The sequence below is a fragment of the Electrona antarctica genome, assembly GCF_951216825.1.
Source record: "Electrona antarctica genome assembly, chromosome: 14".
NCBI lineage: Eukaryota > Metazoa > Chordata > Actinopteri > Myctophiformes > Myctophidae > Electrona > Electrona antarctica.
Window position 1 is genome coordinate 20,202,128 of NC_136795.1, and position 16,044 is coordinate 20,218,171.

At 41.1% G+C, this 16,044-nt stretch overlaps 1 protein-coding gene across 1 annotated transcript; it reads left to right on the top strand.

Annotated features, from left to right (window-relative positions):
- Nucleotides 1–73: 73 nt before the first annotated feature.
- Nucleotides 74–15,768, top strand: LOC306937760 (glutaryl-CoA dehydrogenase, mitochondrial-like). The gene is made up of 12 exons (XM_079521704.1): nt 74–191; nt 665–783; nt 2,160–2,192; nt 2,737–2,877; nt 3,608–3,670; nt 6,451–6,621; nt 7,318–7,447; nt 9,723–9,939; nt 10,379–10,482; nt 10,670–10,795; nt 13,556–13,716; nt 14,648–15,768. Exons 2-12 carry the CDS (start codon nt 669–671, stop codon nt 14,719–14,721), a joined length of 1,335 nt encoding a protein of 444 aa, XP_079377830.1. The 5' UTR covers nt 74–191; nt 665–668; the 3' UTR covers nt 14,722–15,768.
- Nucleotides 15,769–16,044: the final 276 nt, after the last annotated feature.

Genomic DNA, 16,044 nt, shown 5'->3' on the forward strand with positions numbered 1-16,044 from the left:
TCGAACTTATTTTATTCATTTTATCCTCGACATGACATGTCTACGTCATGACACGTTGACGTCATGACGTAGACGGCGACGCATATTTGGACCAATCGCTGATGGCCGTTCTGCTCCTCCTCCCTCTGCTCTGCTCTGTGTGTCAACAGCCTGAGAGGTGACCAAACGTGACATTGTACACAAAAACACATGTAAGTGCTCTTAACGGTTCAGTCTTTTCTTATGACTTTGCAGATAGTTGAAAATGCACTGTATGTCCGTTTACTCTGTGGATGTGGCTTTTATGTTTGCAAATGATCCGCGGGACTACTTGACTTGCTAAGCTAACTGTCTAGAGACCATTACGTTACATAAAGCTTAGCTGGCTATTTAGAAGCAATGGCAATGCTATATTCTCTCTCAAAGTCTGTGAGAAATAAGTGACAGCTTGTCTTGATGGGGATTTTCTCTTATTCTGAGTGTGTTATTTATTCTGAGTGTGTTATACTAATACTAACTGTAGTCTTTATAAGAGACCAATTTCTGTCATACTGAGTTTATTGAAACCATTTCAGGACAGACAACGAACAGATCATTCTATGAAGCTACAGCAGAAGTTTTGAATTTTGAACAACACAAAGTTACCACAAATCTTCCTGTCTCCCTCTCCCCTGCACTCTCATAGACAGATGTCCACCATGGCATTGCGGAGCGCTGTGTGTCGGCTGTTACTCAACCCACAGAGGTGTGCCTTCATCGCAGCTTCTAGAGCCCAGGGCACTGCAGCAGCACCTGCTAGACTCGGTATTTACTTAGCATTGACTTGTAACGGCAAATATGAAATGACTAAATTGTTGTATACTATATTTGAACCCTATCATACTGCTGTTTATAAGCTGTCATATTGTCTCATTGCTGCTCTGAAGGCTGGATGTAATCAAACCCAGGTAAGTACCACCTCACACTAAGTTCAAACTTAGCCAAGTTATAGCTTAAATGGCTATGCATTGTATATGCATACAGTAATGCATACATGCCATTTAAGCAATAACTAGGCTAAGTTTGAACTTGTGAGATGGTGCTACTGGCTCCTGATAATATTGGCTACCAGTACCTTTAACTCGGGGGATGGGAGTTTGATAATCGAGCTCAGCCATGGACACTTGCCCACCTTCCCTTGGCAGGTAAATAAAACTTTCGGGCTGCCAGGTGGAGTCTGCTTTCAGGTTGACCCTGCTTTCAGGTTGACCGACCGGGCAAGTGCTCGTTTGAGACGAGAGGTGGACGCAACCGTCTATAAACGCAACATGAGATATCGGTCTAAACACCTGAACGTGGCCAGAGCATTTTTACCTATAATGTGCTGTTTTCACTGTTGCTACACAAATTTAAAATAACAAGTGTGAACCCATACCGTCATATTCATTAGCAGGTATTTGGCATAAACATTGAGGTGTGACATTTCTTATCGAGCAGCCCCAGAAAGTGTAAAAAAAAGGCAAGAAAAGAACGGCTATTCAAATTTTACCTAGCATTTTATAATGGACGATTTACTTTTCGGGCAAGTGGGCATGACCTTTGGGCAAGTAGAACATGACCTGTACTTGACCGAAGGGCAAGTGCCTCTGAGACCTTAGTGTCAACCCCTGGAGCTTATGTTATCCTTCTATGTAATTTAGATGTTCTGGTACCATTTCCCCCTTCCTGGTACCGATAACTGAACCTGCGTATCTGTCGGTACCAAGTTCCAATCCAATACCAGTGCATTACATGTATATGTATTATTCTACTAACCATGTATCGATGCAATATGATTGCTATCGTTGTATGGTTAAACCCCTTCATAAAACATTATCAAATACATACAGAGAATGAAGGACATTTTGATGATGACATTTGGCTAGCTGTGACTAATGTTGCCTCCTCCATTACCACTGTGTTTCTGTAAATGAGCTATCGCACAATAAATGATGTGATACTGTATCTGTGCATAGAGTCACATACGTTCGCCGATACCCGTTCCAGCTGAAAATAACTTACTAGTAATTACCATGTCTTACAAAATAAGAAGTTATAAACGGCCTATAAGTTATAACAGAGTGAATGCTTTGTCAGATCTTAATTTCTTGAAATGACAGTGTATATTTCTGACGACTGATATATGGGTTGTAATTCCACAGATTCGGACAAGCCTGAGCTGAAGACCAAAGCACGTAGGTGTTGACCTGGACTATTCTGTTACACAATGACACACAATTGCTTTTGATTGATGCATACATATATACCGGTAATATATTCATGTCCATATGTATCAAAAGGATAAAACACAAGTCAGATTGATTGTACACAGTGGAATAGCACATTCAGTGGTTCTCAAACATTTTCATGTCAAGGACCCCCAAATTGATGAGTATTTTGGCCGCAGCCCCCCGTCTGAAAATCTTTTGTGCCATTGTCGCCCGCAAGAGAAGATTTAGTTTTGTTAAAAATTGACAAAAGTACTGAAAACATTTACAGTTTTTCCAAAAACGTTAGATGTACAAGCTCACGACACATCACGGTTGTGATCACGTTAGCTTGTAGATCCCCAATTTTCGAATAGCCAAAAGTATTGAATAGCATTCATTCTGATTTCGATGCTCACCGATTTAGCTGGCGACTCCCTGGAAGCCCCTCTAGGACCCCAGCTGGGTCTTTGAGAACCATTGGTATAAAAGACTGATCTTAATTGTTCTCATAATAATGTATGACCACCAGCCAAGGTGCAGTTCAACTGGCGCGATGCCCTGGAGCTCGACAGTCAGCTGACGGAGGATGAGATCATGGTCAGAGACACTTTCCGTGACTACTGCCAGGAGAAACTCATGCCCCGCATCCTGATGGCCAACAGAAACGAAGGTAGAACAATGTGACAAAAAGCAGTGGTTTCTCAGCCTTTTCTGAATCAGGGCCCCCGCTTCAAAATCTTGAAAGCCGAGCGTCCGTGGCCCACCCATCTGACCATGTTAAGTGGTCAGATGGGGTGGGCTGTGTGCATTTTGCAGAGCATGTTTGTTTAAATTATCAATTCATCGATTGTGTTCCAACTAATGTAGTATACTTTTAAGTTCTTATCTATTGGTAGCACTTTTTGTTAAAGTTAATGTTATATTATCATTAAAATCTTAGTGTTTTGCCAATTATTTGGGGGCACAGTGTCAGAGTAACAGACCCATCAGGGCCCATTTGGTTCCTAACGATCAATGATTTGCTGGGGACCTCCTGGAACCTTCTCAAGGACCCCTTGGGGACCCCTGGACCCCATGTTGAGAACCACTTGGCTAAACACATTTCCAATTCCCATATGAATATGCTGATGCTCTACAAAAATCTGAAGCAATACAGGTGCTACTTAACGCACACAAAACTGTCAAGTTATTTTGATTTTTAGTACAGCTGTTGCAGAAACAGTTCAAGATCTCAGAAAGGTGGGGTGATATATGTTCATTGTAGTTTCTCAGCAGTTGACAAGAACAAAAGTCGAGACTGACAAGGTTATTCCTCATAGCTATTTTATAGTTGAGTGCTACATTCATCCTGCTGAAAGTGGATTTGACTTAAACTGATTTCTTCTGTAAATGTCTGCCAGTGTTCGACAGGGAGATCGTGTCAGAGATGGGAGAGCTTGGTGTCCTGGGTCCCACCATCAAAGGTGAGTGTTCAGTCACCGTGAAGCTTTGAACCACTTATACCCTAGCCTCTATAATATACTTACAGTAGTTGGCTGGGAACCCAGGGCTCTAGTATTTGTCTTTCTACACCAAATACGGACGGAAGGGTTCAAGGCAAGCTGTTAAGCCCTGCATACACGTATACTTTGTACGATAAATGCCAAAATAGCCTATTTTCACATTTTGACATTATGCCAAAAATCTAGAACAAAGTAACAGCTTGGGATGGACTTTGGTCACTTTTGCAGACAGTGAGGTGAACTTAGGACACCTGTTGTTTATTCATACCACAGCATGCCAGAGGAATACAATATAAGCCTATAATAAGGGCTGGATCATGAATATTAACAGGTTAAAGGGGAAGCAGCAGACAGAGGAGATTATTGTTGTTTAATTATTTTTCTAACCGTGATAATGGTCGTAAAAAGGACATGTTTGAGACTCTGTTTTGTGTTGCTCCAAGACAAAAATACAACACTTCCTGAAGCAGATCACATTCCTGGACCTGAAAGAACGTGTTTGTCACAAAAATGCCAGATTGGAGACAAATCTCGTTCTAATGTTCTAAAAGACAATATTATTCAATAATGCCATATATTTCCTTCAAATCAGCAATCTCTAATGGCCAAATGTGCCAGACAGTTACAATACAGCCTCATTAATACTCAGTATTTCTATATCAATCTTTTTTTTCCCCTCAGTAAAATATATGATATTGTAATTCAGTATATTGACCAGCTCTGTGTACAATGATGATCCTGATGAATTTTACCATGTGAAGCCTAGCATCTCTATTCTAGCTGAAAATGTCCGACAAAAGTAGCCTATCTACAAGCTCACAGTGCATCCCGTTGTGAGATGTTGTAAGCTTGTAGATTGGCTATTTTCAGCAATGGAGCGGTCCTAGTATAGAGCCCTGAAGGACCCGGTCAACTAAGAACAATTAGAACTTGGTTTAAGTCAGGGGTGCACTGCCCACACATTTATGACGTGAGATCTACTTTCAAAATGACCAGCTCAACAAAATCTACCCACTGAAAAAATAAGTGTACCATTGCTGAAAATAGTTTAAATATATAATGTACCTGGGGGGGCTTTGGAATAGGGAGGGGGTAGAAATTATGACAAGCAGTTTCTGCTGTCAATATGTCCCCCCCGTATTTAACTTAAACGCCCAATGCATTCTCAATGGCAATAGCACAAACTGTGGCATGCTACTAGTCCTACATACTTACACCTAGAAACCCCATTCAAACCTATTTAGGTTCATCTTACGGTGGACATGTTTGCCTGAAAAGAAATCTTTGAAATGTTTCATAGTTTTAGAAATATAGTGCTTTCAAATTTGAGAAATTCACAATGGGGCTCAATGGCAGATATTGGCACGTCAAAAAAGCACTTTCACCTAGAAACTCCATTCACACTTTTTATAATTCAGCTTACTGTGGAGACACATGCTGGAACTTTTTACTTTGAAATGATTTGTAGTTTCGGAGTTATTTAACTTAAACGCCCAATGCAATCTCAATGGCAATAGCACAAACTTTGGCATGCTACTAGTCCTACATACTTACACCTATAGAAACCCCATTCAAACCTATTTAGGTTCATCTTACGGTGGACATGTTTGCCTGAAAAGAAATCTTTGAAATGTTTCATAGTTTTAGAAATATAGTGCTTTCAAATTTGAGAAATGTATAATGGGGCTCAATGGCAGCTCTATGGCACGTCAAAAAATCACTTTCACCTAGAAACTCCATTCACACATTTTATAATTCAGCTTACTGTGGAGACACATGCTGGAACTTTTTACTTTGAAATGATTTGTAGTTTCGGAGTTATTTAACTTAAACACCCAATGCATTCTCAATGGCAATAGCACAAACTTTGGCATGCTACTAGTCCTACATACTTACACCTAGAAACCCCATTCAAACCTATTTAGGTTCATCTTACGGTGGACATGTTTGCCTGAAAAGAAATCTTTGAAATGTTTCATAGTTTTAGAAATATAGTGCTTTCAAATTTGAGAAATTCACAATGGGGCTCAATGGCAGATATTGGCACGTCAAAAAAGCACTTTCACCTAGAAACTCCATTCACACTTTTTATAATTCAGCTTACTGTGGAGACACATGCTGGAACTTTTTACTTAGAAATGATTTGTAGTTTCGGAGTTATTTAACTTAAAGGCCCAATGCATTCTCAATGGCAGGGGTGCCCACACTTTTTTGACTTTGAGAGCCACTTTCAAAATGATTATGGGGCGATTAGGGGGGGGGGCGGCGGCGGCACTGGCGTTACATAGGCTACAGTAAAACATAAGACAAACACACTTGGAATGGGAAATAGAAGGAAAATGGAATTGGTAGGGTTTTTCTTTCTACCGACAGTGTGTACTGTAATATTTTGTATGTGGAAAGTGAGTAAACTACCTCGACGCACCCAAGGTCTCCTGTCTTGCTGTTTCCTTACTCCACAGTATATAACTTTGTAATGCTACTGACGTTTGTGCACAACAATCTTGAAAACAAAGTAATACATTGTGGGTTTGAGCTGACAGGCCCTTCTAAATGTCAATCTTAATTCAAGTGGCAAAATTTAAATTAAATATATTTTTTTAGGGGCATGTAATGTGATCTACCTGCACAGCCCTTCTACTGATCGCGATCTACCTTTTGGGCACCCCTGGACTTTAAGTGGTTAAAATTAACGGTCCACCATTTTCTCTCTTTCCTTTTCACCCTTATTATAAATAAAGGTTTTGGCTGTGCTGGGGTCGGCTACGTGGCTTACGGCCTGATTGCCAGAGAGGTGGAGAGAGTGGACAGTGGCTACCGCTCTGTGATGAGTGTCCAGTCCTCCCTGGTCATGCACCCCATCAACGCCTACGGCACCGAGGAGCAGAAGGAAAAATATCTCCCCAGGCTGGGTAAGGAGACTGGATCCTCAAGTGAGGACGTTCTTAAAACTCATTCGCAAAAGTAAACAGACTGGGGGATGTGGAAAGTTGAGATTGTGAACGGAATTACCGTATATTCATGGTAGCCCAACGTGTATATTATTTGCAAGCTAACTGTTGACAGAAGGTAATAACTGAACATCAAACGATAGACATTTGTAGAGCAATGTCTAATGTACTGGCAAGTGTTGTGAATTGAAATGATTAAAAAACGATACTCTTTCGTTTCTATATCGTTGCTGTCAGGAGCAAACCACCTTTGCTGGGGTTGAGGTTTTTGAAAGTAGTTTTGTTTTTTGGAAAGTAGTAAAAAACGCTTTGGACAAAACCTCCATTGGACCCTCAAACTGTCTGCTAAGCAACTAACTCCACCACCTCTCCCCATCTCATGCAGGTAATTGACAATATATAAAGTCACATCACCAACTTTGATTGTTGGTCGTTTTCAAAATATAAGGTTTTCTTAATTTCCTGAAAAATGAACATTTTGGAGTTAGGTGGTTTCTTCCCGACAGCAGAGGTATGATGTTTGTCGCAAGCCTGAGAGAGGACCCATGTGGATCCAGTGTAGACGACGGCAGCATTCAATCGACAGACAAGTTCAAAATGCCTGTGGGGTCACTGGGGTGTGATGTGCCTTTGTATGTACAATGCTCTGTCCTCCAGCCCGTGGGGAGATCCTGGGCTGCTTTGGGCTGACGGAGCCCAACCACGGCAGCGACCCTGGCGGCATGGAGACCAGAGCCAAATACAACCCCTCCAGTGGCACCTACTCCCTCACTGGATCAAAGACCTGGTAAACACAACAGGAGTGCAACAGTTAATTGAACTAATCAAATTAATCAATTATAGAAAATAAAATAATCAATTCATAATTTATCCCTATTTTGGGCATGTTATTATGGGTAAAAGGTTTGAAAGCAAAAAGTAAAAATAGTGAAAATAGCTATACAAGCTCACACAATGCACATCAACAATACAACAGTACTCTTTGAGAACAATTAAAATGCCTTTAGTCTAATGAGAATGCCATTACAATAAAGGCATTTTAATTGTTCTTAAAGAGAGTGACTTAAAGTTTTTGTACATCAATTGTTGTTCTACAGTAGCAACTAACTTCTTCCAACATGGAGGTCTCTAAAGCCCAAACCACACCAATGGGGCGCCATGCAACTCCTTCAACCAAACAGTTGCGAGTACACGCATGTAGTTGCAAGCAACCGCAGCTCCTTTGAATAGACCTGTAAGCTTCCATTTGGAACCCCCTCAAGGAACCCTGGTTGAGGGTCCCTGCCTGGACCCCACTTTGAGAACCACTGTCCTAAATAATACTGTAATGGCGAAATACTGTAGAAATTGTTTTGGGGCGTGAATTGTTTCCCCTCATGATGCAGAAGACTAGAGAGAATTTTATAGTGAGATCTTTTCAAAAAATGTATATATAATATTTCAGAATATAGTATATGTTTTGGCTTGGACAATAATTAAGCTTTTGTGTTGCTGTCCCACTTCCTTGTTTAGGGCAAGGGTTAAGTTTTTGGAATATACACGTTCCTGGAAGCACTTTTATCTGTTTAACAAAATGTCAGTGTTTAAGACTTAGTTGTCCACATGGGGGAGCCCTTCAGTCATATTTGCCAAACTCCAATTTGACATAATATTTTCAAGAGGAGCCATTGGAGGGCAAGTCTGGTGCCAGCAGCTGCAGTAATTCCAGCTCCTATAGAGCTCCGAAGTCTGACGTCACTTTCAGTAGAGGTCGTAAATCTCCAGGTTCATGTATTTGTTTATTTGCATTGAGATCCCCAAACGGCGATTTTAGGTCGCTTCATATAAGAACTGTGTTTGAAAAATAAACCGACCACCTCGGCGTTTCTGTCAGGGGAGTGGCTGTGCGTCGTTAATGATGTCCATTCATATTTGATACAGCCAGTTTCTAGAGAAAATGGAATTAATGTGACCACAAAAGCCTTGAAACTACATATGAATGCAATGTCGCTGAGCATATACGTCACGCCCAGCTGTCAACATATTGCGTTCCTGAGATTCCTCGTTGACGTAAGCTCAGCTGGTGGTGACTCGACTCGTACTAACCACGATACATTATATATCAATAAAATAAAAATAAAAATAAACGTAATTAACGTTCAGTTTCTGTTGTGCGACGGGCTGCGGGCAGAAGCAGCCTACCCGGAAATGTAGTCTCTGGGTTGTTTGGCTCGTTTCTAACGCTTATTTTGTTACTCTTTGGGTATATTTGTACATTTCCACCTTCAGTCGATGCTTCATATCCATATGAGTGAAAAGGCCCGGGTGATCGGTTTATTTTTCAAACACAGTTCTTGAGGCGATCTAAAATCCCCCTATGGAGAGTACAATGCTTATAAAAAGATACATGAACCATGGCGCTCACTGCCCTCTACTGGTAGTAGAGGGCAGTGACGTCAGGACTTCGGTGCTCTATAGCGTATGTTAAAGTTGCTGAAGTTGTCTTTTTACTATCGTCATAGCCTGGCTCAGCCCTGAATCGCTAGTCATGCCCATTAAAGAAATCATGTTCTGGCGATGAAATGAAATTAAAATTGTGTCAGGTTACTATAGTCACATTAGTCGGACAATAGAAAACATGGATGTCTGGATTCTCTCTAAATTAAACCTTATGTATCTGTGCATTAAACGGATGAACACATGTGAAGCTGTGAACCAGATAACATACGTTTAAAAGGTTTTAGCATGTTCTCTAGCAGGTATATTTTATTGAACAGCTGTCACCAACAAACAGTACTGGTCACAGTCTCTCCTACCATAACGTATTGTGAAAAATAAAACATTAGATTTTACCAATCTGTATAGAGTACTTTTATAAAATATAACTAGTACATCTTAAGTAGTTGGAGGTGGTCTGCCTATTAGGACCATAGGGTCACAGCAGCCCTGAAGCTCAAAGCCCAACATCTCCTCTGGCCAAGGGAGCATTCCATCTTAGGTATAAATTACATTTCCCACACAGTAGACCCTGAGACGATATCTATTTTAGCAGCTTTAACATTGTTTTTCCTTTCTATTTACAGGATCACCAACTCCCCGGTAGCCGACATCGCTGTGGTCTGGGCGAAGACGGAAGACGGAAAAATCCGTGGCTTCATCCTAGAGCGTGGCATGAAGGGTCTCTCCATGCCCAAGATCGAGGGAAAGTTCTCCCTGAGAGCCTCGGCCACCGGCATGATCCTCATGGATGAGGTGGAGGTTCCAGAGGAGAACCTGCTGCCCAAAGTTTCCGGCCTGGGGGTGAGCGCACCTAATGTGCCACATGTGCACATGTAAAATCCTGAGTGTTCATTACATTCCACATTCCGAGTTATACATTCTCATTTTCTCATTGGATTAACTTCTTGCTGGTGAAATTATGAAATGAACCATTGTAAATCTGTCATCAAAAATAAAGAAATTATCATAAATGTTCAAACACTGCTTAAAAAGCAGATCTACAAGCTTACAAGGTGTCGCATCGATGCGTTGTGAGCATGTAAAGTGACTAATTTGTACCTTGCTGGGTTTTTTTGTACCCCCTGGAACCCTCTGAAGGACTCCTGTGGTCTTTGAGACCACTACACAGGCACTAAAGACATGTTGAGAACCACTGCTTTAGACCCTTGTTTTCTGTAAAAAATATGCAGATTTCACGTGCGTGTAAACTAAGTGCTTTAATCCTTCTGTCCGGTACCAGGGTCCCTTCGGCTGTCTCAACAACGCTCGCTACGGCATCTCTTGGGGCGTCCTTGGAGCTGCCGAGTTCTGCTTCCACGCCGCTCGCCAGTACACACTAGACAGGTGTGTATATGTGTGTGTGTGTGTGTGTGTGTGTGTATATATATATATATATATATATATATACATACATACATACATACATACATACATACATACACACACACACTTCCTTGGCTTTGAATAGAATGATGGAGGCTTTGGATATGCAGAATTTTGGGCTTTAAATGATGATTTTTATGGATTTTAGAATCCAGTTCGGCGTGCCGCTAGCCAGGAACCAGCTGATGCAGAAGAAGATGGCTGACATGCTGACGGAGATTAGCATCGGCCTGCAGGCCTGTCTACAGCTGGGGAGACTCATCGATGACAAGAAGTAAAAAAATATATAATACTCTTCTAACTCTATACCAGTGTTAATTTTGACAGCACATATTTATTAAGCTTTAGTCATAGTCTTTTGAATTGTATATATATTTTAGTCATCTGAAATGTTTTAGTCTAGTTTTAATTGACTAAATATCATAAGACTTTAGTCGACTAAATCTACAGTTGATTAATAGGGGATTCACACTGAGACGGACTGAGGTGGTCTTTAGACGAGAACGGTGTTCATAGGAGACGGCAAAATAAAGTATAGTTTGCTGGTGTCCCTTTAGACGAGAACGGTGTTCATAGGAGACGGCAAAATAAAGTATAGTTTGCTGGTGTCCCTTTAGACGAGAACGGTGTTCATAGGAAACGGCAAAATAAAGTATAGTTTGCTGGTGTACCTTTAGACGATAATGGCGTTTTCAGGAGGTGAAAACGCAAACAAACTGAAACCACCTTCCAGAGTGGAAATCTTTGAACACAACGTTTCCTCCGGTCTCCGTGTAAACAGGCAAAACGGTGAATCCGCAAAACTTATGACATCATGGCTCACGTTGGCTCACAAGTCACAACGCATATGTTTATTACATTGATGCAGAGCCATATATGAAATCCTACAATGAACAAGCCTCCCTACAAAGCACCGCTCATCAGCGATGGTGAATGTAAAAGCATCATGTAAATAAAATGCCTTGATAGGTGGCAGCCCCAATAGGGTTGCGTGAAGGGGGGGCTACCTGGTTCTTCTTCTCTACGTGGGTGACTGGTCTATTTGGCAGCCTGTTACCGCCACCTAGCGACATTATAGCATTTTCATAAAGTGTGCGTTCTCGTGTAAAGGGTCAATAAAAAATTAGAACGCAACGGGACTTTGCCGTTTTATCTGGAGATGGTCGCCGTCTAAAAGAGGCATGAGTCCGTTTTGATTTGAACCGTTCCCGAATACGGTTGACTGGTCCCCACTGGCCATGATTCACAATCACATTGGCCAAGATTCAACGGCGCACCCGGGTACACTTCATTCAACTTATGTGCCTCAGAGGGGCGCTGTGGACTATGGGGATTTGGGAGAGAAGAAGAGTCACTTTCAGAGTTTAGAGCAATAATAAAGTTTGGCTGTGTTCCTGACATTGTCTTGAGTTATAAAAAGAGAGCGCTCTTATCATTTTACCAGATTAGGTGATGTAATGATGATGTAAAACAAACGGTGTCAAAACAAACATTAAATTCTCTTTATTATTAATGGCATTTAATGTTTGTGTTGGTGACAAGATGATGTAAATTTTCCCTCCATTGTCAATGGTGTTAACATTAAACCCTCTTCATTGTCAATGGAGTTTTTAAAACAAACATTGAACTAAAAACAAACATTAAACCTGTATATAGGAGGGGCTCAAAAATAACATAACAATACACAATCAAAGCAGTGTGCGCTGATGGTCTTAAACAGCGCAACAGCGTAACGTTATCTCTCGTCTGTTATGTTAACAGTGACGTCACTGACTAAGCCTTGGTATAGAGCGCGGAAGTCCTGACGTCACTCGCTCGCACCCTGGTTCTGCCTGGTTCATGGAAGTAATTTCTCTATGGAGAATAACATGGGGTCATCTTAAAATCGTTTCATATAAGCATTGTGGTCCAAAAATAAACAAGCTGTCTCTGTGTTATTGTCAGGGAGGTGTCTCTGTATAGTTTGCGACAGTCAGTCACTCATATATGATAGTCTGTTTCTAGCAAAATTTTAACTAATTCAGCAGCAGTAACAATAGCGTTTTCTCTCAGTCAGTTGATTCATATCCATATGAGTGAAACGGCCGGGATGACATGTTTATTTTTCAAACACAGTTCTTATATGAGGCGATCTAAAATCCCCCTATGGGGATTACAATGCAAATACAAAGTACATGAACCCGTGGATTTGTGCCCTCTACCGATATTGACGTCAGACTTTGGTGCTCTGTTTGTCCTAGCTGGAGTGCATGTGTTTTTTCCACGGCTCGTGCTACTCAAACACTAGTGGATTATCAATCATTCTTTGTTCTACCAGAAGTACAACCCAGGTAAAATAATGTATCATTATAAAAATATATAAATTATGATTATACAACACTAGTGGATTATCAATCATTCTTTGTTAACATTCAAGTAAAACTACCAGAAGTCCAACCCAGGTAAAATAATGTGTCATTATAAAAAAAATATAAATTATGATTATAGTTCACTTCCTCCTTTAGTACGGATGGCTTTCACATTGCAGCAATCCGTATCCGAGACTTAATTGATTGCGGATCCAGGTACGGTTGGGCGATCCGCTCCCGGGAACGGTACGCATCATTCACACTACAACAACATCTGCCAAGTGGTCCCGAGTGCGCACCCGGGACCATAGTGTGAATCTGCCCTTGGACCACTGTCTAAAACGTTTTTTGGCGGGCCATGATGATGTTGTAATGCCTGATTCACGCTTGGCTGCATCGACACCCGCATGCAACCATGCATGAAATGGATCTCTTCTCCACTAGTCCTTCCCTGACATTTTAGTCTAGTTTTTATTTGTTGACTAACATACATACTCATAGATTTTGTCATCATACCTTAGCTTTTATTTATTCATTAAAAAAAGGTAGTCGACGAACATTTTTCTTCATAGTTTTAGTCAAAATGAACACTGCTCTGTAGTCTGTACCAGACAAGAGTTAATTATTATCCAGGCGTTGCCTTCTCGCCAAAAATGACTGATCACAGTATATGACGCTGTCACCAGAGCGGCCCCAGAGATGATCTCCATGATGAAAAGGAACAACTGTGGCAAGGCGCTAGACATAGCCAGGGTGGCCAGGGACATGCTGGGAGGGAACGGCATCGCAGACGAATACCACATCATCCGCCACGTCATGAACCTGGAGGCCGTCAACACCTACGAAGGTAGGGAGCCATTATCGCTCTGCAAATAGCCAATCTACAAGCCCTACAACGCAAATGTGTTGGGCTTGTAGATTGGCTATTTTCAGCTAGCGTAAACATTATGCATGATGGTCATCAACTGGATTTGTAGAGCACTTTATTTAATATATTGTTTTTTTGGTCTTTTCTGCCTTTTTATTTTGATATTATAGTAGAGAGTGACAGCAAACGGGGAGAGGGAGAGAGAGAGTGACATGCAGCAAAGACTGTCGGGCTCGGAAATCGAACCCGTGACTCGCTTTCAGTCTACATTAGAGCCTATATACCACATAGCCTGACAGCGAGTCGCATGGTTCAATTCCCTTAACCACTACTAGGCCATCGCCACCCATGTAGAGCACTTTTAATACATAGACTGCAGTTCAGGTTGTCACATTATGGCAAATATACAAAACGATATAAAATACTCGACCATGAACAGTAAACCAACGGTTCCTAAACCAGAACATAATTTTGAACGGCTGCTCAGGAGCTCAAACCAAGCTACTGTACAAGCAGCATAATACTGTACATATAAACATAGATGGCTCATTAGCCATTGGTTAGATTAATTGGAGAAATGCGTGTTGTGGTCAACCTGTGATGTCACGCAGTCGTCTATGACGTCTCCATATCCATGATGACCCATATTTGGGCACGGTTTCAGCCCCGATCCGAGCCCCGTTGAATTCCATTATAGAATCCCCCCTCCTGAAAATCCTGAAAACCCACAGGTTGAGAACCACTGTCCTACAGAGCCATGCTGTAAAAACATGCTTCATAAGATTTATTTAGGATTTATAAATATATTGAAAATGATAATGAATGATGCAGCCCCTAGGTCTGCATGATATCACTCTGCACGTACTGCATGTTGTACCAATGTGTCATGATGGATTCTGCTGTTTTCCAGGTACACATGACATCCATGCTCTGATCCTGGGCAGAGCCATCACTGGACTGCAGTCGTTCACCGTGGGCAAATAGATGCATCCGAGAAATGCTTCATGTATACGTCAAAAATTGCCGATCCACAAGAAATGCGAATCGGCATGAGAAATGCTGTAGCAAGTCTGGTTTTCACCGGGAAATGTACCACTGAACTTGTGGACTTGTGTGTAGTGTAATTATACTTTAAATATAAGGCTTTTTTCGACTTCAAAAAGTGCTATTTTTCTACTCTTGTTCGCCACATACCCTGAAAATGGTTCCTTATTTTGAGTTAAAATGGGTAAAGTTACTCAGCTAATGTTTCATATTGATTTCTTAACACAATGAGCTTCATTTTGTTCAGGATATGACAACGGTTTCATGAGTGGACCTCTAACCTTCCCTAGAACTTTGCTGTCCTCTGCATTCCAATATTCTTAGCCTTAGTCAACAAATAAACAACAAATATACATCAGCTAATTTATGGACAGAGTGACAGGCATCCTGCCCATGGTTTTGCAGTCAAAACTAAATATACAATGAATTTGAGAAATGCTATTCTCATTGTGCCGTTTGTTTAAATAAATGAATTTGGTTGTTCAACAATAGTGGCAGCAAGTATAAAATAACAAACAAACAAAAAACATTTGTAATGAGGTCAAGCTCACTGGATGTCAGATGAGTATAGAATTGCAATGGGTACTGATTTGCTGGTATTATTGATGTGATGTAAATTAATCTTCTAAGGTTGACCCCCTGATGGAACTACCTTTTTTGCGGATGCTGGGAGTCGATGGGTGCTGAGGGGGCGCTTGTTTTACAGGTTAGGGTTAAGGTTAGGTTTAGGCATAGTTTTTGTGAGGTTATGGTTATATAACCCCGCCCTACTAGTAGTAGCTGGTGCTGTAAAACATGTGCCCAATCAGGTCCCAGCGTCCGAAAAAGAGTCCCACCCCCTGATGACTGTTTCACAAGATGGCATAATGAAAGCTGTTAGCACTTTACTATGACTATACCCTAGATCCAGAAGTCATCTGTTTGCATGGTGTGTCAAAAATCAAGGTTGTTGACCTTTTTTGAAATGAATAAAGTTTATTTAAGTACTGTGAGTCTATGCTGATTTCTACTTATCCACTGTCGCAAGAGAACCCACTGTGCAGTCTAGGAGCATACAGTGCATTCAGGTGGTTTCAATGCAAAAAGCATTTATCTCTATTCCAAAGTCCAATACTTTAACAGCAACAAAAAAGAAATTGAGGAACTTTCACTAAACAGTGGAGTAATAGGGGGGTTGTGTAGCCTGCTTTGACTACAGTCTACAGTTAGTGTTTAGACACTGTTATAGTGGTGTAGTCTAGTGGCAGTGGCAATGCTGCATTA